Source organism: Marmota monax, unplaced genomic scaffold (genome assembly GCF_021218885.2).
Source record: "Marmota monax isolate L192 unplaced genomic scaffold, Marmota_monax_Labrador192_F-V1.1 WCK01_AAM20220418_F8-fsc00001, whole genome shotgun sequence".
Taxonomy (NCBI): Eukaryota; Metazoa; Chordata; class Mammalia; order Rodentia; family Sciuridae; genus Marmota; species Marmota monax.
The window spans coordinates 43,946,544-43,968,159 of record NW_026693777.1 but is presented as its reverse complement, the minus strand read 5'-3'; the positions used below and the strand labels follow the sequence as shown (position 1 = coordinate 43,968,159).

Sequence of the window (21,616 nt, the reverse complement as noted above, 5' to 3'; positions counted from 1 at the left end):
TTGCTGCCACCCCAGAGTTAACAAATGATTGTATTTATTGACAAGTTCATACATCAGTACAAACGGACACGTTAAAAACAGCTCCCGCCCCGTGCGGCTGGGGAGGAGACAAGCGCCACTGCCGGAACAAAGTATAAAAGTTATAAATAAGGGGCTTTCAAAACTGGGACGGGGTAGTATGGACAGGGGCGGCAGTTACCGGTGGCCTCAGACATGCAGAAGGGGTCGGGGTGCCGACACGGCCACAAGACCCCCACCCACCCTGGGCAGGGGATAGGGAAAGGGCAGCTACCTTCTCACAAACCTAAGCAGGAATGTAGCTCTCTCCTAAAGCATCTGACTGAGGATTGCTAAGAACCTGGCCCCGGGGTGGAGCAAGGGGGTTGCAGTGCCAAGCCTGAGCCTTTGTGGTGGGCTGTGGCTGTTGGTGGTGATGGGGGCAGGCACAGATGGAGTGAATTTCTACCCTCAGGCAGGCAGCTACAGTGCTGACAGGGGTCCACAGCCAGCTGTGAGAGTTTTGGAGGCCAGGATTTCATTTGAGTTTTACCATGCAGATGCTGGTGGTAGAGAAGAGTGGGGGCATGAAACGTTTTGGTCTTCTTAGGGCATTCAGGCTGATTGAACAGAGCTGGGCATGCTCCATAACCCAATTTTTTTCATAGCTTCTACATACAGAGCTTGCAGCCAGATAAGCCGGCTTTTTTGTGGCCTGAAGCTGTGGTAAAAGCTGCCCTGCTTTACCTGGGGCAGAGAGAAGCAGGAGGGCCCAGAGACACATTCTTCACCCCTACTCTGAAACAACTGCATCACTACTTGGTCCAACACCATGGGCCTACTACACCCTCTCCTTCCCCTCAACCCAAGAATGGCCCCTTAAATTCTAATCTGTCCCTCACCTCTGCCACTTACCTGTCCCACCTACCACTTTTCCTGTGTGTCTCTTGGCCCTGCTGCCTCCCTCCCCACAACCTCCAGTATCTGTAGAGCCCTTGATGGGTACCCAGCACTGTCTTTGAGGAGGCTCCTCATACTAGGTGTCTAATGGTCCATCACATAGCTAGGCTGTGGACATGAAGAATCCAGAATTTGGATGTAGTGTGTTCCATTCCTTTTTAAGTTCCACACAAGTTAAGGTAGTGAAACTGAGGCAGAATATGAGAGGAACCCAGGCACATATCAGCCATCCAAGGACTTTAGCAATGAGCACCCAACTGTTTGTGTGTGTACATTTTGTACGTATATGTGAGACTTCATCTGTGGCCAAGGTCCTCAGAAGGTGTGTAAGTGCCCTGTAAACCATGAAGGAAATTTCACACAGGCTTCTGACAGCATCACTCAGGATGCAGGGAGAACTTGGTGACCCTTGGGCTTCTGTAGCCTGCTGAGGACTAGGGCTGGAGGATAGAGAAGGCTAAGGAACTAAGGAAAGGAGGACAGGGCTTCATGTTTGCCCAGCAGAGGACCTTACTGTCCTGCAGCAATGGCACAGAGCTGGATCCACAAGCTCTGCCAGAGAGAGAAAAGGGGGCACAAGGGTAGAGACAATACGAGGGCCCTCTTGGGGGTTGAGTGGAAGTGGAATGTGGAGGCTCAGGTCCTGATACCAATTTGAGTTTCCTGATGGCTGGGGATGCTCTGGAAGTCCTGGCAGCTCTGTCCGCCTTCCTAAACTGCCAGGAACTGGGGGAAACAACGCCTGCTCTGGCAGCCAGGAGAGTGTAGCTGGTGTGGGAGGGGAAAGGAAATAGAGGTGAAAGTCCTCAGTTGACTGAAGGGCATTGAATACCACATTACCTCTCACCTCTACCCCCATGGAGTACCCTGTGAATGCTCCACCCCAGGGAGCTGATCCCTGAAGTAATTTCAAATGGCTTCTAAAAAAGAGGGCAAGCCCTTCCCAGTGTCCCCCAGATGGGGCAGGCTGCCCTCCTAGCCCTCACAGCACCATGATGACAAAGACCCAAGACCTACCCCTGCCATGACCCACTAGAACGGCTGTGGAGGCTGGAGTTTCAAAGATGTGAGGCAACAGTCTGGGAAATAAATTAATAAATACAGGGGCTCCTGGAGTAGTAGCTGGGAAAGCTGCTTCACCTCTGAGCACTGATCCCTGCTATCCACTCCCCACAGGTTTTGGTAAGTGGAAGAGGGGCTACAGTTTGGAATGGGGAAGCATTCACTTGGGACAGGCTTCTGAAGCTAGAGTCTGCGTTCCATTCGCTGCTCCACGGCTCGAAGCAACAACTCTGAGTATTGCTCTAGTAGGGCCTGTGTCTGCTCAGCTCCCACAGCCCCAGGGCTACCGCCTGGACTGGACAAGGCTGCACCAGCCAGGGCCTCTAGCTCCTGACGCACTGAAGAGAAGGTGTCTCTGAGGAGCTGAGTGATTCGACTTTGCTCTGCTGAGGGCGTCTTGCAGCCAGCCACCTGCAATAAGACCCCTAGAAGTGAGCTGAAGGAACAGTGAAGGGTCTTGTCAATGTATATGTAAAAGGGAGGGGCCCCACCTGCTCCAGGTACCAGTAGGTACCTAGTTCAAGAGGTCTGGACTGGCCTATAACTCCCTTGCTGCCTCAGAAGAAGGGACTGGTTGGGAGTTCCACACTCCAAGAATCAATTTCATTATGACCTGGGAATATGGGACCCTCACAGACTAGAAGGTGAACCAGAAGAGGATCCCTTCAGATTATGGAATTACCTATATATTGTTAACCACTCCTTACAATTCATGTAGGCTCCACTTTCTCTTTCAAAACTTGGGCCCTGTTGGACTGTAGCCAGATAATTTTGGAAAATTTAAATTAAAAAAAATGAAAAGGGATACTGTTAATAATTACACAGGGACAACAGGCATAAACTGGGAGTGTCTTGAGAAAATTAGAACATGAGTCTTTCCATGGTCTATCCTCCTGTCTGAGGAGACCTCAAGCTCTTAACTAGAAATGACCAGTAGGTACCTAGTTCAAGAGGTCTGGACTGGCCTATAACTCCCTTGCTTCTTCTGCCCGGATGTCTTGAGTGCTTCACACTGTTAGTGGAAGATCCTTTTTATCATTGTTGACACTCAGCTATCAAACACCTCGCACTACTGTCACGCTCTGTCTTCCTGCCAGGTGGTGCCCAACGCTTACCGAGTGGTAGAGCTGTACAGCCTGGTGCACATTCCCACGGAGCTCTGCCACAAGTTTTTCACACTGCTCCAGGCTCACCACCAGTTCTGTGAGGAACAGATACAGCTCAGAAAGGCTCAGCAAGGGCTGGGATGTAGCTTAGTGTCTACCTTGCATTCGCAAAGCCCTAAGTACAACCCCCAGTTCCAAAAAAGAAAAAGAAAAAAAAACACACCAGAAAGGCTCAGCAAGCCATTTCAGACTTTCCCATCCAGGGCTGCTCAGAGCAAGAGAGGCCTACCCCTCAGCACTGAAACCCCCACCAGCCCTCAATCCCTTCCTCCTGTCCCTTTTTTTCTTTTTCTTTTCTTTTCTTGAATCCCTTCCTCATGTCCCTTTTTTTCTTTTTCTTTTCTTTTCTTGAGATGAGGGTCTCACTACATTGCCCAGGCTGGTCTTGAACTTGTGGGCTCAAGTGATCCTTCTGCTTATGCCTCACAAGTAGCTGGGACTACAGGCCTGTGCCACTGTGCCTTGTTTCCCCCCTTCCCTTATAATACATTCTCCAAAACCACACAGACAACAAAGTCCAGAGGAGAGAGCCAGCTCAAACCCCAAGATCCAGAAGGGGTAAGTTGGTCACAAAGAGATCATGAAGGTTGGCAGGAGTGTCTCACCATCAGGGATATGACTTATGGGTTGAATGAGACAGGAGCAGACAGGATGAAGAACACTAGAGGCTGGATGCACAGAAATGGGATGGACCAGAGAGTGGCTAACAGAGACAGAAGAGAGAGGATGGGGCAGGAGATAAGAGCTGGAAGCTGTGCACACCTGAGTTCTGGCTCAGGGCTGCGCCTGGCCTGATACATTCCATGGGATTGGGAGTCCTCTCAGGGGGTAGGGGCTGCAGGTTCTCAGGGCTTCGGAGGAGGCTGACTGGCAGTTGCTGGGCACTGGGTCTGTTGGGCCCAGGCTGAGCCTGGCACTCCATCCTAGGCTTGGGAGCAGTACCCTCACCCAAACAGGCCCGCCGCTCAGATGTGCTATGAGCCTTTCCTAGGCCTGCTGGGGAGCCAGCCTGTTCTGCCTCATCAGGGGCCCAGCCCTTCGTTACAGGTGAGAATGTAGCTAGAGTAGGATGATCAGGCAGTGGTTTGGGGATGTCCAAGACCAGATGAGCCCGGCTAGGAAGGGCCAGTTTGCTGAGTGGTGAGTTTCGAATAGAGACAGGAGCTTGAGTTTCTGCCATTAGGCCTAGGTTCTCCCCAACAGAGACGCTGCGGGATATCTTAGCCATAGAACTGGTGGTAGGGTTCTGGTAGGAGTAGGGCCAAGATGGACAGCCATCAACCTGGGGCAGGGAATCCAGGCCATCCTGGACTTCCATGTCCCGTGAGAGCAATGGGCCTGATGAAGGCATCTCATTTGCTGAGGAGACAAGAGATATATACAGGTCAAGTGATGAGGAAGGACACCCGGGTGCTACAGCTCAAACCTTAGGAGCTGGTGTTCCCTTGCACATGCCCACTAAGGATACCCACTGGCAGACACACCATTCCTACCCTCCTCTAGTACACCCATGAGTTCCACACTCCCCACATTCTGGGGCTGAGCTCATCAGGCTCCTCACCCTGTGGCACCAGACTGTGCACAGACTGGGCTTTCTGGAGTCCAGCTGAGAAGCCAGCTGTGATCACTCTCTTGGGAGCCCAGCTGCTGTCCAGGTTGTGACGACGACGTGGCAATAGCACAGGGGCTGCCTGATGGGGGCTGGGGTTGGCAGGGGAGGGCTCCACCTCTGGAGGTGCTCCTGGGGGGTTAGCATCACTGCCTCTCTGTTGCTCGCCAGACACCTGTGACACCTGGATGTGTCTCGACATCAATGCCAGGCTTGAAGAGGATGGGTCCCTATAGGGAGGAGATGTAGAATAAGGCCCAGAGAAAACTTAGTGTTTCTTCCACTAAGCAGCGGGGCGGGAGGGAGGGGAGGCACAGAGGGAGCATATTGATTCCTGCACCAGACAAGTGCCAGACAAGTGCCAGGAGAAGACAGGCACAATCCAGTCCACCATGGTTGAGGTGAGACCAGTTGTCCTAATATTTGGAGCACAGAACACCCTTAGAAAGGGGGACAGGAGGGCTGTGTACTCCCCAGAGGTAGGAGCACTGGGAAGTTAGCAGAGCCAAGCTTCTGTGGGGAGGGGTCTCTGTACCTGAGTGGAGGAGTCTGTGCTTGCAACAGGAATCGTGAAGAGATGCTTTGAGATTCTGTCCTCTCTGGTACCCGCACTGGGCCCCCTGCCAGTCATGGAAATCATGAATTGAGACAAAAAGCCAAGACTTTGCCCCAGATTCTGCTTCCCCTAGAGGCAAACCCCAAAGCATTGCCTTCCTGACCCTCCCTCTCAGCTGGGCAAGGAGAGGAAGAGGGCAGACTGTAGTGACCAAATATTGACCCTCTGGCCACACCTGGAGCAGCCCCATTGGCCAGAGTCTCAAAGTGCTGTTTTAGAAACTGCTCCTGGTCCGGGGTATGGGGGCTGCCTTCTTGCAGCTCATAAGGGCCAGTTCTTCCCTCCTCTTCCTCCTCTTCTTCATCACCCTCAGCTGGTTCTTCAAGGTCTGAGGAGATGCCATCCACACTTAGGGGCTCCGTGCTCTCGGAGTCTGGATGTGGGGGAGTGGAGAGGCATCACACTGCACCCATCTGAAGCATCCCCTGCTTCAGTCAACTGGTCCCTCCCTCAGGGATGTAGCCTCACCTTCATTGGGGTGCTCAGGGCTGGAAAGGCGGCTGCTGCTGTAATCCACAGAGCAGGCACTGTCAGGGCTGTGCTTTTCTGAGCCCCTGCTACCTGGGTACACTCTTCCTAGGGCTCCTCGGGTTGGAGCCTGCACCTGGAACTCACTGCTAGAAAAGAAGAGGCAGTGAGCATAAGAGAGCAGCAGCCCCACTGGATTCCTGCCTGGGAGCAGGACTAGGGAGGAGGTGGTGGTAAGGTGTCAGACAAGCCCTTAGCAACCTGGGGCCCAGCCCTCACCCAGCTGAAAAATGCTCAGAGGGAAGGAGAAAACAGGGCTGTGGCCAGGGCAGAACCCTTGCCTGGTATCCATGGTGGGGCTGTCACTAGGTTCTGGGTAGACAATACCATCTTCACTGGGTGCGGCCTCCAGATCTTGGGCAAAGACCCCTTCTTCTTGTGACAACAATCGGATAAGGTGGGGACAGGAACAGGGTTGGGAAGCCTGAAGCTGAGGGGATTTTTCATTCTGGGAACATACAAAAGAACATTATGGGAGTTACTAAGGAGAGAAGAGGGTCCTGGTAAAGAGGTGAAGGCGGGTAAGGATTTGGTGTGCACCAATTCTGAGAAAACTGAGTACTTCAACTCTGAGGACAGACACCAGACAGCTAGACTAGGCTCTGACTGGTATTGTGAGCTTCTGAAGACCTATATTAGCACACTCTGTGCTGCCAACCTCCAGCCCCACTTAATACCAAGTCCTCCAAGGAACCTGGCTGGCCCAGGGCAAAGGTCATCTTTCTCTCTTCACCCCCACCCCTTCTCTGCCCACCTCCATCACCATACCATACAACTAGCCAGCCTTAACCTGAACTTGCAGTTCAGGTGACCTATGTGCCACAGAAGCAAAGCAAGCATAGATGGACCAATACTCAGGCTGCAGCTATTGGCATGAGATATTGGCATGAAACTGATTAAGGCTCCCTGGAGACCGCTAGAGATCTGGGGAAAAGCTGGCTCACCTGGCTAGCATGTGAGGTTACAGGGGCTTTCTGACCATGCTTTCCAGGACCAGATGGAGTCATGGCCAGAGAGTCCTGGCAGTGGCCCTGAGGGCTTGGGGTAAGGGTCTCCAGCTGCCGCAGGTCCAACATAGAGCAAACACTCAGTTCTACGCCTGGCTGAGCCCAACGCCCCCTTCTTCTGGGTCCTGAGTTGGCTACAGGAGCTGGGTCTAGGAATTCCACTGTCTCCTGTGCCTGGTACAGATAAAAAGTAAAGGAGGAATAACAACAAGAACCACACAATGCTATCAATAAGCACTCATATGTCCCTTACTATATGCCAGGAACTAGTTCATTTCATCCTCACAACAATCTTATGAAGTAGGTATCATCCCCATTCTTACAGATGAGGGGATGAAAGCACACAGGGCTTAAGTGACCAGTCCAAGTCTCACAAACAATAGGTGGCCTTCAGGTGGGGCTGGCTCCAGAGTTCATCCCTTCACTGCTTTTCATACCTTCACATAGGAATGTCTAGTCTCTGTCTTCACCATGTCTCTAAAGGTCCTTTACCCTGAGGTCAGACCTAACAGGGCCCCAAAGTTCCTTCACAAAATGAAGGACCAAAATCCAGCTTGAGATGCATGATGTGGTCAAAATAACACAGCAGGTACAATTCTACCATCACTCTGTGAAACTGCAGCTACTAATACAGGGTGATTGGCTTGAAATATCTCCATGGGACATATGAGGGCTGGGCTGCTTTGGGGTTTGCTGTGAAAGCCTTTAACCCCCTCTGGCTACTCTCAAGTAGTCACTCAGTAATTGGTCCTTTTATAGCCTTTTCCCTCCAACTATTCTGCAAATACTATGCTTACCTCTCCTAATTGGGAGTAGTGTACTCTTTAGACCTACACTTTCTCATTTCTGCTTTTTGTACACTTGGTTTTCCTGGACTTTAATTCTAACCATGTGGCTCAGATGCCCTTTTCTATTCCCCACCTCAAGTTGCTTTCAGATGGCATTTCTCCCAGGCCCTAGGCAGCTGAACGGGTTGGAGCAGCTCCCCTAGTGCTAAACAACATTTTCTGGTACAGGATGGAAAGACTAGGACTTTCTTCACTCTTAACTGGGACCAGCTGCTTGAACTCCTTCTGGTAATGCCTTTCTTGGAGCATACGAGCAGACCCTCTGTCCAAATACCTCACAACACACAAAGGGCTCTGCTCCCTCACCACCACCATTTCACCTCCTGTAACCCTGGAAGCACATTTGAATGAAGGAGACTTACTCGGCTCATCTCCCAATGGGACAGGCTTCGGGACAGGGCTGGGCTGGGGACCGAGGCTAGAAAGAAATGGGAAGTGAGAAGGAGTTTCTCCTGACTACCCACCCCTGGAACTGGGACCCCACATCAGCCTATCCCCTGCATTGCCACAGTGATGCCCCAGTTTCCTCAGTTCATGCTAATCTCACCCTAGGGTCACAGAAAGGATCTATCTAGCCATTACACCATCTGTTGGCTCTCTGGCCCCACACCAGACTGCTACAGACCAGGCTCTTTCTTGGTACTCTTGGCAAGGATGGGAAGAGCTGGCAGTTCTTCTTCTTCAGTACCCTCATCTTCTCCCTCCTTGTCACTGTCTGATGAGAGAGCTGGTCCAGGAGAGAGCATCACTGGGGTCTGGGGCCTGAGTCCAAGATAAGGGAGGTCATGGGGATAGCAGATACACTGAGGAAAAAGTCAGGATGATAATACTCTGTGTTTGAGAAGCAAGACCTTGGGAGATAAAGTTGCTGAATGGCAAGAGGAGCAGTGAGATCACAGCAAGCCATCTGGACACCCACCCATCATTTTCCCATATTTTGTTCTCACCAGTTTGGTCCGGAAGCCCTTTGGGGAGAGGTGGGTCCTTGCTGTTTGCCCCCTCGCTGACGCTGGCGCAGCTCGGCCAGACGTTGCCTCATGCTGATGGTCATCTCAGAGCTCAGACGCCATACAAATATGCAGCTGGGATATAGCCACAGAGTTGGGTAAGGGAGAGGCAGGGCAGGACTCTGGAGGTGGCAACACCATTAGTCCTCCTTTCCTGTGGACTAGCAAGAAGATCACAGCCACCCTCCACTGCCAGGGTAGGCCCAGTCAAGAAATTTCCATGTTCAGCCCTACTTTCCAGAGATATGTGAGATGAACAGAGGGGAAGGACAGTGTGTGCTTGTGGCACAGACAAAGAATATGTTTCTAGGGGAAGCTGGCTTCTACTTACCTGTCCCCTGAAACACTGATGAGATGTTTGCAATCATTACTAAATTTCATGCCAGTGACAATCTCTGTGAAGAACAAAGAATATAAGCCACCCTGAATTTCCAACCACTCCTGTCTGACCTAACTGTGGAGATGGTGGCTGGTTGGAGGGAAGGTCAGATAGCTCTGTTGGGTCACAAGAAACTAAGTGAAGAAAGAGTAGAGTTCTAGGAGTAGAGTAGTGGGGCTACACTCACCTGAATGGCCAAACATGGTGGCCACGCACTCGCCTGAGGAGAAGTCAAAAATTGAGAGGTTCTTGTCGGAACAACTGGTGGCAATGTAGATCCCTGAAGGGTCTGTCTGCACCTGAGGAGTGGAGTCACATAGATGAAGAGTACAAAAGAGCCACTGCTTCTTCACCTCATACTTTTCTGTCCCCTTGTACCTTGGCCCAGTGCCCATCCCACTAGGCCCTTACCTTAATTAGAGTGCCATCCTCACCCTGTGATCCTTTAAACAGCTTTTTCTGCTTCCCACTGCTGATGTTGAAGATCCTATAAAAACACACACACACATACACACACACACTTGCTCTTATAAGGAGGAGTGACAATCAAGCACACTTGGGTGGTAGAAATGCCAGCAGTCACTCCTGGGAGCTAACCCCCAACACCATAGGGGCCACCATTCTTGGGTGAGGCACAGTACTTATTGTGTAAGTTCAAGGGGATACAAAGTCCTGGACAAAAAGATACATATGGGAAATGAGCTGTATAGAGTTGATTCCTTAGAACACGAAAGAATGTGGTCTGACAATCTGAGAGGGGGATGCCCACCGAATATTTCTGTCCTGGCAGCCGATGGCCGTGTACTTCCAGCTAGGCTCTACATCCATGTCATAGAGGGTTGTCTTGCGTACCACATGGTGTGTCCGTGTAAAGTGTACTCCATCTCCAGACTGCAGAGGTGGAGCATGTGGTCAGTCCCATACCCAAATGCCTCACCAGACCCACTGAGCCCTGCTTTTACCCCCCTTCACCTCCCAGTACCCTCACCTTCTGTGCAGTGCGGAAGTAGATGCTCTTGTCTGCTCCACAGCTGATCATGCGCACTTGCCCATCGCTGGCTATGGAGGAAGGGGACCTAGCTACTCCCACTATTCCCACTGCATGGGAGCAACTTTCCTCTGTGTTTTCACCCATTCAAGCTATTCTACATGGTGGGTCAACCAATTAAATAAGAATGCTTCCCTCTAAACCCAGGTTTTCCTTTTTCCCCATCCTCAACCCAAACTAGTTTGCTCAGGGTCCTCCAGACTGAAAGACTATATTCCATTTGTCTTCCCATCCAACCCCAGGCCTCCCAGCTGCTGTCCAACTTCCACACCACTGGCAGACCTTTTTCACAGAAATAGAAGGTGGTGTAGGTGGCAGAATGTATCTCAATTGCCCTGTCCCACCTGCAAATTTGACAGCAGTGATGGAAGATGAGTGCTCATCCAGCGTCTGCTGTAGGCTATACTCCCGCCCAGCATCTAGTACGTGGATCAGCCGGTCACGGCTTGCTGACGCTAGCAGCTTCAGACCTAGGGTTGGAAGAATTCAATCAACCCACATGTTCCCTGAGCATGTTCTTAACTAGGCCTGACAAAGAGCCCCAAAGAAATTGAACCTCACGTCTCCAAGCTACATCAATCATGGAGCAGGGACAGAGCTGTTCTCTTCTAACTCTACAAAGACCAAATAATCTAAAAGATGATCAGCCTCACATATAAGAGCTAGGATACATATAAGTGGCACTAGAGGGATTGGAGGACTCTATGCCATTTTGGGCTACAGAATGGGCATCCTGCTTACCTGTATCTGGCTTAGAGTACTCCAGGCACAGGATCTCTGAGTCATGTGCCTCCACCTTCAGCATCTCACTCAGAGACTGCAGTTCATGCACCCTACAAAGAGGAGCAGAGGAAGAAAGAGGTCACTGCCAGGCCACAGGAGGAAGGACTCATCCCCTTTGTCTACTATATCTTCTCCTCCAAATTCTTCTTTTCAAACTTTTAAGCTTAGAAAAAAGTTCCAAAAAGAGTACAGAGGTTTCTTATTTTCCTTCCTCAGCTTTTGCTAATGTTAACATTTTGTATAACATGATAGTACAATTATCAGAACTAGGAAATTTACAGTGGTACAATACTGTTTCCATTTGTACAGAAGTAACATAATATATTAAATATGAAAGAGCTTATCAATGCTTGATTATTGAAACCATTTAAGTATCCCTAAATAGTGACAAAGAAAACAAAAACAAAGACCTTACTCAAATTTCACCATTTTTTTCACAAGTCCTTTTTACTTGATCCAGGATCCTACCCAGAGTACAAATGTCATCTATTTGTTACTTCTTAACTTCCTGTAGTCTATAATAGTTTTTCAATCCTTCCTTACCTTTCATGTCCTTGATACTTTTGAAAAGTCCCTCACTCTGTTGTATGTATCTCAATTTGAGTCCGTCTGGGGTTTTCTCATGAGTGAATTGAGTTTATGCATTTTGGGTAAGAAGACCACAGAAACAATGTTATATACTTAGAACATCGTATTATAGGCTTCATCATGTTGATGTGTGGATATTAACTATTATCACTTGATTAAGATGGTCTCTCTCATGGTAAAGTTATTATCATTTCCTTTCAAGTTAATAAATAATTGTTCCTCAACCTTTTTGAGACAAATCCTCCTAAAGCTCTGTTCTTGGGGCCCTAACTACCCCAGCCTACACCATAGGTCAGTACCCACTCTGGACCTGGCATTACCTAAGTGTGCCCATACGGTCTCCAGAAGCTAGATGCTGTCCATTGGGGCTAATACACACAGAGCGAATGCCCACACGGGGATCCATCAGGGAACCATCAGCTTTGTCTCCTCCAGGCATCTCAGTGTCCAGCAGGGCCTGAGTGTTCCCATCCACATAGATTATCTTAATGAGATCCTAGTAGAACAGGTTAGAAGATGTGGATAAGGGAAACTTGATAGTATAGCTGAGAAAAGAAAGGAATGCTGGGCAATATAAACCTTGACTCATATAGCCCAACCAAACAAGAGCTGGAAAATCAAGGTCTGAGGGCCCAGTTGTTGAGAATGATGTGTGAAGGCTGTAGGTATGGGAGAATTAAGTATGGAGTGGGGGCCCCAGGGTCTCAGGCTCACATTACTGAGAATGTTTCTGTGCAGGGTGGAGCCATGTACTCCTGAGCTCTCAGTGTTCCACAGGCGGATGGTGTTGTCTGAGGAACAGGTAATAAAGGAACTGGGGGGCAGGCAGGCCTGGTTACTGTCCTTCACCTCAGGATACACCTAGAGGGACAAAGGGAAGAGAGACAAAGGGAAAGGGTCCATTCTCTGCCCAAGGAAATGAAAGGGAATGAAATTAAAAACAGAATGCTGGCTATGACTTAGCTGGGTACTCCACATATAGTATGCAAAGCCATAACATATACTCTATATATTTTTTTTGAAATATTTTTTTAGTTGTAGAGGAAAACAATACCTTTATTTATTTGTTTGTTTATTTTTATATGGTGCTGAAGATCAAACCCAGTGCCTCACATGTGCCAGGCCGGCACTCTACCACTGAGCCACAACCCCAGCCCCATACTTTATATAATGACTAAGGGAAAACCCATTAACCAAGCACTTACTACGCACCACTCCTCTACGTCTCCCACTTATATCTTTTCATTTTATTCTTACAATAATTAGATGAATCAGGAATATCATTTTATAGCTGAGGAAACTGAGGCTTGGTCAAGTTTAATAACTTGTTCAAAATCACTGATCCCAGGATGAGGCAAAACCAAGGACAGATGGGTCAGATTGGAAGAAGCCTAGGATGCATAGCAGTAAAATTCAAGCTCAATCCCAGGATCCACAACCGGGACATCACTGGAGAAATAGGGAGGCAGCAGGAACATATGGTTATACTTAGGGTTCCCCACTTTCTGTCCTCAAAATGGCATCCCAGCAAACCAAGTCAACTCACATACCTCCACACTCCAGACGCAGGAGGAATGATACAGAGCCGAGTACACCTTGCCCACTTTCTTAGGGTCCCTCACATCCCAAACATAGATGCTGTGGTCATTGTACACACAAGACAGCCACTGATTAGTTGGATCGAAGGTCAAGGCAATGGTGTCTGGATACCTAGCATTTGCCCCTCCAGAAAAGAGGCGACTGTTGGGGAGAGGACAAAACAAACTGGTGAGACTAAAGGGAATGAAGAGAAGCTGACTCACAAGAAAGGGCAGGACATGGGCATCCCCTGTAGACATGCAAGTTTAGAGGTAGTTGCTTGAGAACAAAGAAGCAGCCTCTTATACCCATCAGCTGATAGTTGACTAGTACTAGCTACTGGGCCACAATGCTCTCCTGATGAACAGAATTAAGTTCACAGAATATCAAAGCCAGACAAGGTGATTCTGTAGCCATAATAGGGCAAAACAAAATGAGACTATTCTGCAATCATTTCTGCACACAGAGGAAAACAAGATCACCATCCAAGCCTCAAAAATGACCAAACATCACCCTTTCCTGTCTAACACAATTGATGGCCACTTCTTTACCATATAACAGCTTAACCCCATACTCTTCCTTCTGGTTCTTAGATAAAAAGCATCAAGAGGACCAGTTGTGAAATTTCCCCTAGGAATTGTTCCCTAATAGCATCCAACCAGAAAAAAACTTCAATCCCTTAAACTATTCCTAAAATAATCTAATGCAATCCCAAATCCTATAATAAGCTATTCTAAACACCCACCTACTGAGATACTCCCTGGTCCTCCATGGTGCAAGGTCTCCTTGGTTCCAAAAGTATCAATAAAACCAAATGAATTTGTCTACAGAGGTGATCCTGGTAATCTCTGGGCATCAATACACTCTTTATTTATTTCTCTGAAGCACTTTTGACAAGGAAGTCTGGGTACATGGTAAGGCAATGAATGGAGGCAAGGGCCCACATAGCTCACCTGGCCTCAGTGATACTGGCAATGTCTGTCCCCAAGGCATGGGGTCTGGGCAAAGTGCTGAGGAAGTGTAGGTTAGAGGGGTTGAAAAGACGCACAGTACCATCAGCACAGCCACAGAAGATGTAGTCTTGGCTCACAGAGATGCAGTGGGCCACTGTGGTCTGTGGGCAAAGTAACTCAGGTCAGTAAGAGCCACCTGCCCATTCAGTCTTTTCTTCTCTTCCCAAACCCCTCAATAACAGTCCCCTGCTGAGAGGAGAGAAAAGTCAAGGTGGGGATGAGGGAATAGCAGCCCAGCTGCTATGTCTTGAGCCCCTCAACTATCATCCAGTGGTACTCTCCCTCCAGCAACAGGTGGCCAGAGGGCCCAGGGTCCTATGCAGTTGAGGGATGGAGATCAGGGAGATCTAAGGCACCAGAAGTTTTGGCAAAGAGGATAAAGTGCCAGGTGCGGGGCATATGCCTATAATCCTAGCAGCTTGAAAGGCTGAGGCAGTTCAAAGTTCAAAGCCAGTCTCAGCAATTTAGCAATACCCTCAGCAACTCAGTGAGACCCTGTCTCAAAATAAAAAATAAAAAGGGCTGGGGCTGTAACTCAGTGGTTGAGTACCCCTGGCTTCAATCCCTAGTATCAAAAAAAAAAAAAAAAGATAAAGTAGGAAAAGCCTAGCAGAGAGAAACAGTCTGAGGAATAGAGGAGGTCTAGGCAGCACTTACTGTGAAGCTGTCTGTGTTCTGAGCAGAAGAGGAAAGCAGGGGAGAGAGCAAGAAAGAGAGAGAGCAAGAGGAGGCAGTTACACAGATCACCAGGAGCTGGCACTGGGCCAACTCTCGCAACCCAGGCTTCCTTCTTCTGGAGTCCCCTCCTGCATGCATGAAGGCCCACAACCTAGGATCTGGAGCCCCCAACATCAGTTCTCCCAACTTGAGCCATGCCCTTCTCTGGTACAGAGGTACTTACTCTCAGCTCCACCCACTTGTCCAAAAGCCTGCGATCACTGAACTCACACAGCAGGCCTGAGGATGTGATGCAGAAAGTGCTGTCGGCTTTCTTTCCTCGGCCACAGGCCACATCAGTAAACAGGTTGTTCCGTAGCTCCCCCAGCAACCCTGAGCGGCCCAGCAGGGGTACAGTGGCATTTACCTGTAGAGACATGCCACCACTAGCCATCCATCCACCCCAGATCCTTCCCCCTAGAAAAGAGGTCCTAGGAGAGGGGAAGTGGCAAGGTCCCTTGCTTTTTGAGACTACTGTTTTAGCCCATATAACACCTGGCTCATTCAAAATTTCTGTGTGGTGGCTGAGCAGGCAGAAGAGGCCCAAGTGGAATAGTCTTCTCCCAGAGTTGGAGACTATCTCAGCACCTCACCTTTGAAGTCTTGCTGTCATCAAGGTACCAGAATTTGATGTGTCGGTTGCCTGCAGTGACAAAGTAGCTGCAATCTTCAGAGAAGGACACAGCTGTCACCCGACTGGACACCTTATTGGAGGCCACCACAATGTTTTTCTGGTGGGAAAGTCAAAAGAAGAATCAAGGGTTTGTCTCTCTGGGCTAAGAAGAAAGAGACTCAAATAGAAGAGAGTTAGAAAAAAATTCTACTTGGGGGAAAAAATGTTTCTTTCTAAGATCTGCTGGAAAAAAGAGGGGTAGAAGAGAATTCCTTTCTAGAGGAATTGAAAAGATACATTTCCTTTAGAGGTCAGAAAGACACAAAGCAAGCCCTTTCTAGCAACATGGTTGAAACACAGTTGCTATTTTCTTCTTCAGATCTTTTTCTAGGATGAGACTGAGATCAGCAAAGTCGATTGAAGTAGCTCAGGGCAGCAGCTCAGGGCAACAGCTTCCTGACTCCCCAATTGACAATTGGACTCCCACAAAGCTTCCAGGCCATCCCACCTACCACTCACCTTCCAGGCCCAAACGTTGACAATCATATCATGCTGGTAGCCCACGGAGACAATGTACTTGGCACTAGGGGAGAAGGCCACACAAGCCACACCATACTTATGCTCTTGCAGCTCTGCCACTTGGCTATGCTCAGCCACATCCCAAACCCGCACGGCAGGCATGTGCCCACTCTGCAGGGAGGTAAGAACTGTAAGTGAGGACCATAGATAGATTATAGCCTCCCTTAAAGGCCTTTCAGAGTGGGAGCCCTCACCTCCTTACTACTGGACACCATCTCTAATGGTCCCCTGGCCAAAAGTCAAGAGCAGGGTGCTATTCAGAACAAAGATATAGAGGAGACATGATAAATATCTGACGGTGTCAGTGATTATTAGAGATACAGTGGTTCCAGATTTTATTCAGTGTATCTGGGTAGAGGCCCAGACCTCCGTATTAGGCCAAAGCTCCTTGAATGATTCTGATGGACAGATAGCCTTCTATCACCACTCATGTCTGTTTCTACCCTTCCTGTAAGAGACTGAGAGGGCAGAAGTATTCTGCATGTGCCCAGCAGGGGGCCTCCAGGGATAAGGAATATTTTAGGTCAGTGGTTTTCTGTATGCTTCCCTAACCACCCACATCATTATTCTCTGGGAACTTGTTAGAAAAGTCATTTGGGGATTCCCAGACCTGTAGAATCAGACAACTCTGAGGGCAGGCCCAGTAACATGTACTTTAACAAGCCTTCCAGGTGATTCTGATGCATACCAATGCTTAGAACTACTTGTTTAAGGTATAGAAAAAACAGGATTTGGCATCAGTTCAGGAAGACAAATTGACAATAGCCTAACTGAACACAGGATTATGGTTTTGCTGAGGGCAGACAACCCACACTCTTAATAGAATTGCTGCTTCTCTCCTTCACTCACCTCTCCAGTGACCAAGTACTTGCCATCAGGGGAGAAGGCAAGAGCAGTGATAGTTTTCCTGCAAGAGATGGGGCAGATTCAGAGGGGCAGTGGCAATCTGCCCCCCCCCCTACCCACTGCCAGGACCTCTCCCAAAGGCACAACCAGGAGACTCAAATGGCATAGCACTGCCTTATCTGGCCCTGGCCCCAACCATGTCCCAGTCAGAGTCTCAGTGTCCTCTCATGCTGCCAGGAGGAAGAAGTTTTCCCTGAAGCCAGGCCTACCTACCTGGAACTGTTGAGGATGTGATGCTGTTTGTGTTTCCGGGGATTGAAAAGCACAACCACACACCTGAGGAGATGAGTGAGACATGAGACTCAGCACCAAATCATAGCTTCCCCAGAAGCTCGCAGGCCATCTAAGACTTCCAGTCACCCAGCAGAGGAAACATTCAAGCTCAGAAAGATTCCTATGCTTTCTCCTGGAAACCTGTTCTTGCTTCCTTTCTCCATCCAAGAGAGACTGTCTCTGTAGCCCCGCAGGATAAAAAGGCTCCCTGGACATCTATACCCACCAAGTTCCCAAGTACCAACCCACAATCTCTGGCCATAGCTACAAAGAGCAGCAGGAACACAGGCCTTCCCAAAGCCCTTGCAAATACCTGAGGAAGGAGTAAAGGAGGGAAGAATCAATGTGATTTAGGTAAAGCAGGCCTCAGGGTACAGCCTGTTCTCAGGCTTAGAGCCTGACACAGCCATTTGTGTGTCAATCATTTGTGCCCAAAGGAGGAGTAAGGCCTCTCATGTGTGTGGACGTGTGTACACCTGGCAGGAACTGGCCTTCAAAACTTCTACATATTGGATAAGGAAGAACATGGGAGGCCTCAAGGGGACCAAAACTACAGGGAGGCCTGGTAAGACAGGAATAAGAGATAGAGATAGCTTGAGAGGACCTGAGAAAACCTTACAGAGCCACAGAGCTCCCAAGCCCATCTCAGATAATCCCTGAATAGGGCCTCCTGACTGCTACAAAAGGATAAGAAGGGACTTTGCCTGCCTTGCACAGAAGGTTCAGAAAATATCATTTGGCCACTAAAAATTGCTGGGCTGAATTCATGATGATGACAGACCTGGGGTGTATTTTTTTCATACACTGAAAAAAAGTCTTGGGCTGGGGATGTGGCTCAAGCGGTAGCGCGCTCGCTTGGCATGCGGGAGGCCCAGGTTTGATCCTCAGCACCACATACAAACAAAGATATTGTATTTGCCGAAAACTAAAAAAAAGTAAATAAATATTAAAAAAAAAAGAAAAAAGTCTTAAAATCTGAATATCTAAATCTGTAAAATTTCAACTATAACTACTATATTTTTTTCATACACCTATTCAGGAGTGATTGAGCACTCCAGCCAGGTAATAAGACTGCTGAACAGGATCAGGTCCAGATTGCCCAGAGGCAGCTCCAGGGAGGGAAGCTGGGTGGCAGGCATCAAAAGGAAGAAGCCAGAAGCCAGTAGCCAGGCAGTGTTCTTGTTAGGCTCCTTGGCTTTGAGCAGGCTCTGGCCTGTTCCCCACCTTCCTCCCCTGTTCATTAGCAGTGGAACTAGCTGACAAGAGCAAGCTTGGAGGCTGCTACACCAGGGAAGAGGAGAAGAAGAATGAGCAAATAGCTACTTCCCCAAGTCCTAAACTTTTGTTAGGGGGAAGCCCACTGCAGTCCCCATATCTAAACCCCACTGCTGCTGAAAACTAGAAGTGGAAGAGATACAAGTTGCTAGTGAATGCTTAGCTGACCAATAGCTTTGGAATTCCTGAGCCCATAATCTCCTCTAACTCAATCTACCCATTCCTTCCTCACCATTTTCCCCCTCCTCTCCCCATCTACTCTTTCCTTGTTCCCTTTATGCTTTTTCTCCTTTCTTTTTTTCATTTCTCCCTTCTAGAATGTTGTGGTCAGGAGAGCTTTACAAAATGACAAAAACAAGATGACTTTGGAAACTGTGCTCAATCACGCCTGAATAGGTGTATGAAAAAAATATATATAGCAGTTATAGTTGAAAGTCTACAGATTTAGATATTCAGATTTTAAGGCTTTTTTCCAGTGTATGAAAAAAATCCACCCCAGGTCTGTCATCATCATGAATTCAGCCCAGCAATTTTCAGTGGCCAAATGATATTTTCTGAACCTTCTTAAAATCCGTGCTGACTGGTTAAGGAGGCCCTGTATAGGTTCATCTCTTTAGCAAAGGCTTCCATAGTCTGATTGGTTTATGAATTACCTAGTAACCTGGGAATTTAACTCAGGGCCTCACATGTGTTAGGTAAGCACTTTACCACTGAGCTACATCCTGAGCCCAGTTACCTAGCTTTCTGATTAGTTACAGATCAACGATGGCAGAGGGCTTCTACTCAAGAGTTGATATACTTGAATTGACTTGATATACAATCCAACCAACCACACACCACATCCAGAAAAAGTTAAGTGTTGATGGCTCTACAATAAGCCTGTGAGTTTTCCCTTAAGCCCACTGTCCCAAAGCAGCATTATAGCTTTTAAAGGGCAGTGCATCAGACTGCTTAAAACACTTTCCAGGTCATTGCTCCAAACTTTTCCAGGTCATTATTCTGAGACTTCTTGGGACAAAACATCCTGTTTCCTCCTTCTCCTAAGTTTGACTCCATGGTGGGAGGAAGAGAAAAAGCAGCAGTGTGTGTATGTATGTGTGTGTGTGTGTGTATCTAGAGGCAGATGAACAAACTCTCCCTTCTCTAATATTCACCTGCTCCACTAGTTAGCCTAGGAAATTCTCAGGTATGGCATGGAAGAGTTAAGAAAGGGAGAGAAACACACAGAGGGAGGCTCTTAATCTCAACTTTTTACTCCTAGTTATTCAGATTTGAAAACCATTCAACACAGGGAAAAAGGAAGAGACCAACCCATGGAAACAGCTCCACTGTGGAGACAATAATGTAGATGCTGAACGGCTCCCTGTGTGCCTAACTGTTTGAGCTCCCAAGAAAACAGGAGGTCCTGTTCAGGAAGGAGCCTCCTCGTTCTTCTTGGTGAACATTCAGCAAGTTCCTCAGTCAGCTAGGAAAAGCAGGGGGAAGCACAATTGTCATCAGTCTTTGGCCCTCTATTTCTACATCCCTGCCCGGCAGCATGAGCCTTGCAGCAGTTCTAACTGAAATCCTCAACATGACAAGGGCAGGGCTGGCTGGGCTGGCTGGGCTGGCCCAACAGTCTAACTCCTGTAACTCAGAACCTGAGGGTACAGAGAGATTGCCTGCTCTCACAGGAAGAAGGTAAGGCCTCAGTCCCTCTGGGCTTCAGCTCCTGGGAGTCATGTGTGGAACACTAGTGCCAGGAAGGGCCAACCCCTCAAGATTACCCAATTCCCTGCACAGGTCCAGGCCTGCTACCATCAAGAAGAACCCAGCATACCCAATAGGATCCACCTTCTACCATTCTCCAACTTCCAGAAGGCAGCACTAAATGAACCCTGAAATGAGTTATGACTGAAGCAGCACATGCAGGGAGCAGGCACAGAAGGTTCAATCAGAGATCCTGTGCCTTCAAATTTCTTCTTTCAGATCAAATAAAATCAAAGAGTGACTCAATGAGGTATACCAAAGGTCCTTCAAGCCTCGCTCAAATGTCATCCTCTACCCCTAATTATGACTAAAAACCTACTCTCCACATTCTCTATTGCTCTTTAACATCATTGCTTATACTTTTTTCCAAGTGCACATTTACTTGTAATATTCTACATAATTTAATTTCACACACTAGATTGCCAGCTCTGTGAAGAGGACTTTTTTTTTTTTTTTTTTTTTTGGTCTTTTTTATTTACTGGTAAGTCCTTAGGGCCTGGAAGATAGGCACTCAGTAAGCATTTATGGATGAGTGAATACAACTTTAAGTTACTAGCTGCAAGATCTCAAAGCTCTGACTGCTGAGAAATCTCCTGGGTAGTAGACCTGTGAACCAGGACAGGTCCTAGCACAGGTCTATGGTTCTCCCACATGGTAGGCATTTTGGATGACCCACTGATGCCTAAGGGCAATATGGCAGAAGAAAGAGCAAGAACACCTCTCTGCTAACGTATTCTATGATCTTGGACATCTACCTTCACTTCTCTGCTGACCCCCTGGATAGCCCTTTCCTTGTATTAGGGGACCCTTCAAGAGCACCATGTTGGTTATTTTGGACACTATCTTCAATTCTCACAACAATTCTGAGGTAGACATTACTTCTGTTTTATAGATGAGAAAATTGAGGTTAAGTTAAGTGAACCAGGTTATGAGGTCTACTGGCATCTCTGGTTTCTGGAACACTGTTTCTTGAGCCCCCTCAAGATGTTATATTACCCTGTGAATTATGTGCCCAATGATTTAGGGCTATCAGCATGCTTTTCTTTGCCCAGAGGACTCTAAACATAATCCTTTCCTTGACAAAAAGTGAATTGCAAGACTTAGAAGCCAGGTCAAAAAGGAAGCGTTCACATACCCTTCTTCTCATTAATTCAAGTGAATTGAGTCCTCCTTCCTTCACCATCTTTGACATTTCCTTCTTCTGAAACTTTTTGGGGTCAAATCGTACATGTTGCTGCCTCCTTATTATTTAGATACTATTCAAATGATTGATCCCTGACCACCCAATCTTAAAGTAGCCCTTCCCCGCTCCCAG

The 21,616-nt window shown here is 48.2% G+C and overlaps 1 protein-coding gene across 11 annotated transcripts in view; it reads right to left on the bottom strand.

The window, feature by feature from the left end:
• Positions 1-17: 17 nt before the first annotated feature.
• The window catches only part of Mapkbp1 (mitogen-activated protein kinase binding protein 1), a 57,143-nt gene continuing 35,544 nt past the window's right edge, over positions 18-21,616 (bottom strand). For 3 of the 11 annotated variants that reach the window (XM_058584700.1, XM_058584702.1, XM_058584701.1), the window contains 29 exons: positions 17,218-17,280; positions 16,948-17,005; positions 16,039-16,209; positions 15,500-15,637; positions 15,091-15,273; positions 14,847-14,864; positions 14,130-14,290; positions 13,149-13,338; positions 12,313-12,459; positions 11,919-12,094; positions 10,969-11,060; positions 10,572-10,697; positions 10,168-10,238; positions 9,949-10,070; positions 9,591-9,666; positions 9,367-9,478; positions 9,132-9,195; positions 8,741-8,875; positions 8,419-8,555; positions 8,156-8,211; positions 6,883-7,119; positions 6,220-6,386; positions 5,879-6,027; positions 5,586-5,783; positions 5,330-5,414; positions 4,747-5,024; positions 3,948-4,544; positions 3,135-3,220; positions 18-2,430 (listed from right to left, as the gene is read on the bottom strand). In XM_058584700.1, coding sequence (XP_058440683.1) covers positions 2,203-2,430; positions 3,135-3,220; positions 3,948-4,544; positions 4,747-5,024; positions 5,330-5,414; positions 5,586-5,783; positions 5,879-6,027; positions 6,220-6,386; positions 6,883-7,119; positions 8,156-8,211; positions 8,419-8,555; positions 8,741-8,875; positions 9,132-9,195; positions 9,367-9,478; positions 9,591-9,666; positions 9,949-10,070; positions 10,168-10,238; positions 10,572-10,697; positions 10,969-11,060; positions 11,919-12,094; positions 12,313-12,459; positions 13,149-13,338; positions 14,130-14,290; positions 14,847-14,864; positions 15,091-15,273; positions 15,500-15,637; positions 16,039-16,209; positions 16,948-17,005; positions 17,218-17,280 — 4,321 coding nt within the window. In that variant the 3' untranslated portion in view covers positions 18-2,202. The remainder of the gene's footprint in view (positions 2,431-3,134; positions 3,221-3,947; positions 4,545-4,746; positions 5,025-5,329; positions 5,415-5,585; positions 5,784-5,878; positions 6,028-6,219; positions 6,387-6,882; positions 7,120-8,155; positions 8,212-8,418; positions 8,556-8,740; positions 8,876-9,131; positions 9,196-9,366; positions 9,479-9,590; positions 9,667-9,948; positions 10,071-10,167; positions 10,239-10,571; positions 10,698-10,968; positions 11,061-11,918; positions 12,095-12,312; positions 12,460-13,148; positions 13,339-14,129; positions 14,291-14,846; positions 14,865-15,090; positions 15,274-15,499; positions 15,638-16,038; positions 16,210-16,947; positions 17,006-17,217; positions 17,281-21,616) is intronic. The other 8 variants (XM_058584707.1, XM_058584706.1, XM_058584704.1 and 5 more) reach the window with 7 other exon arrangements.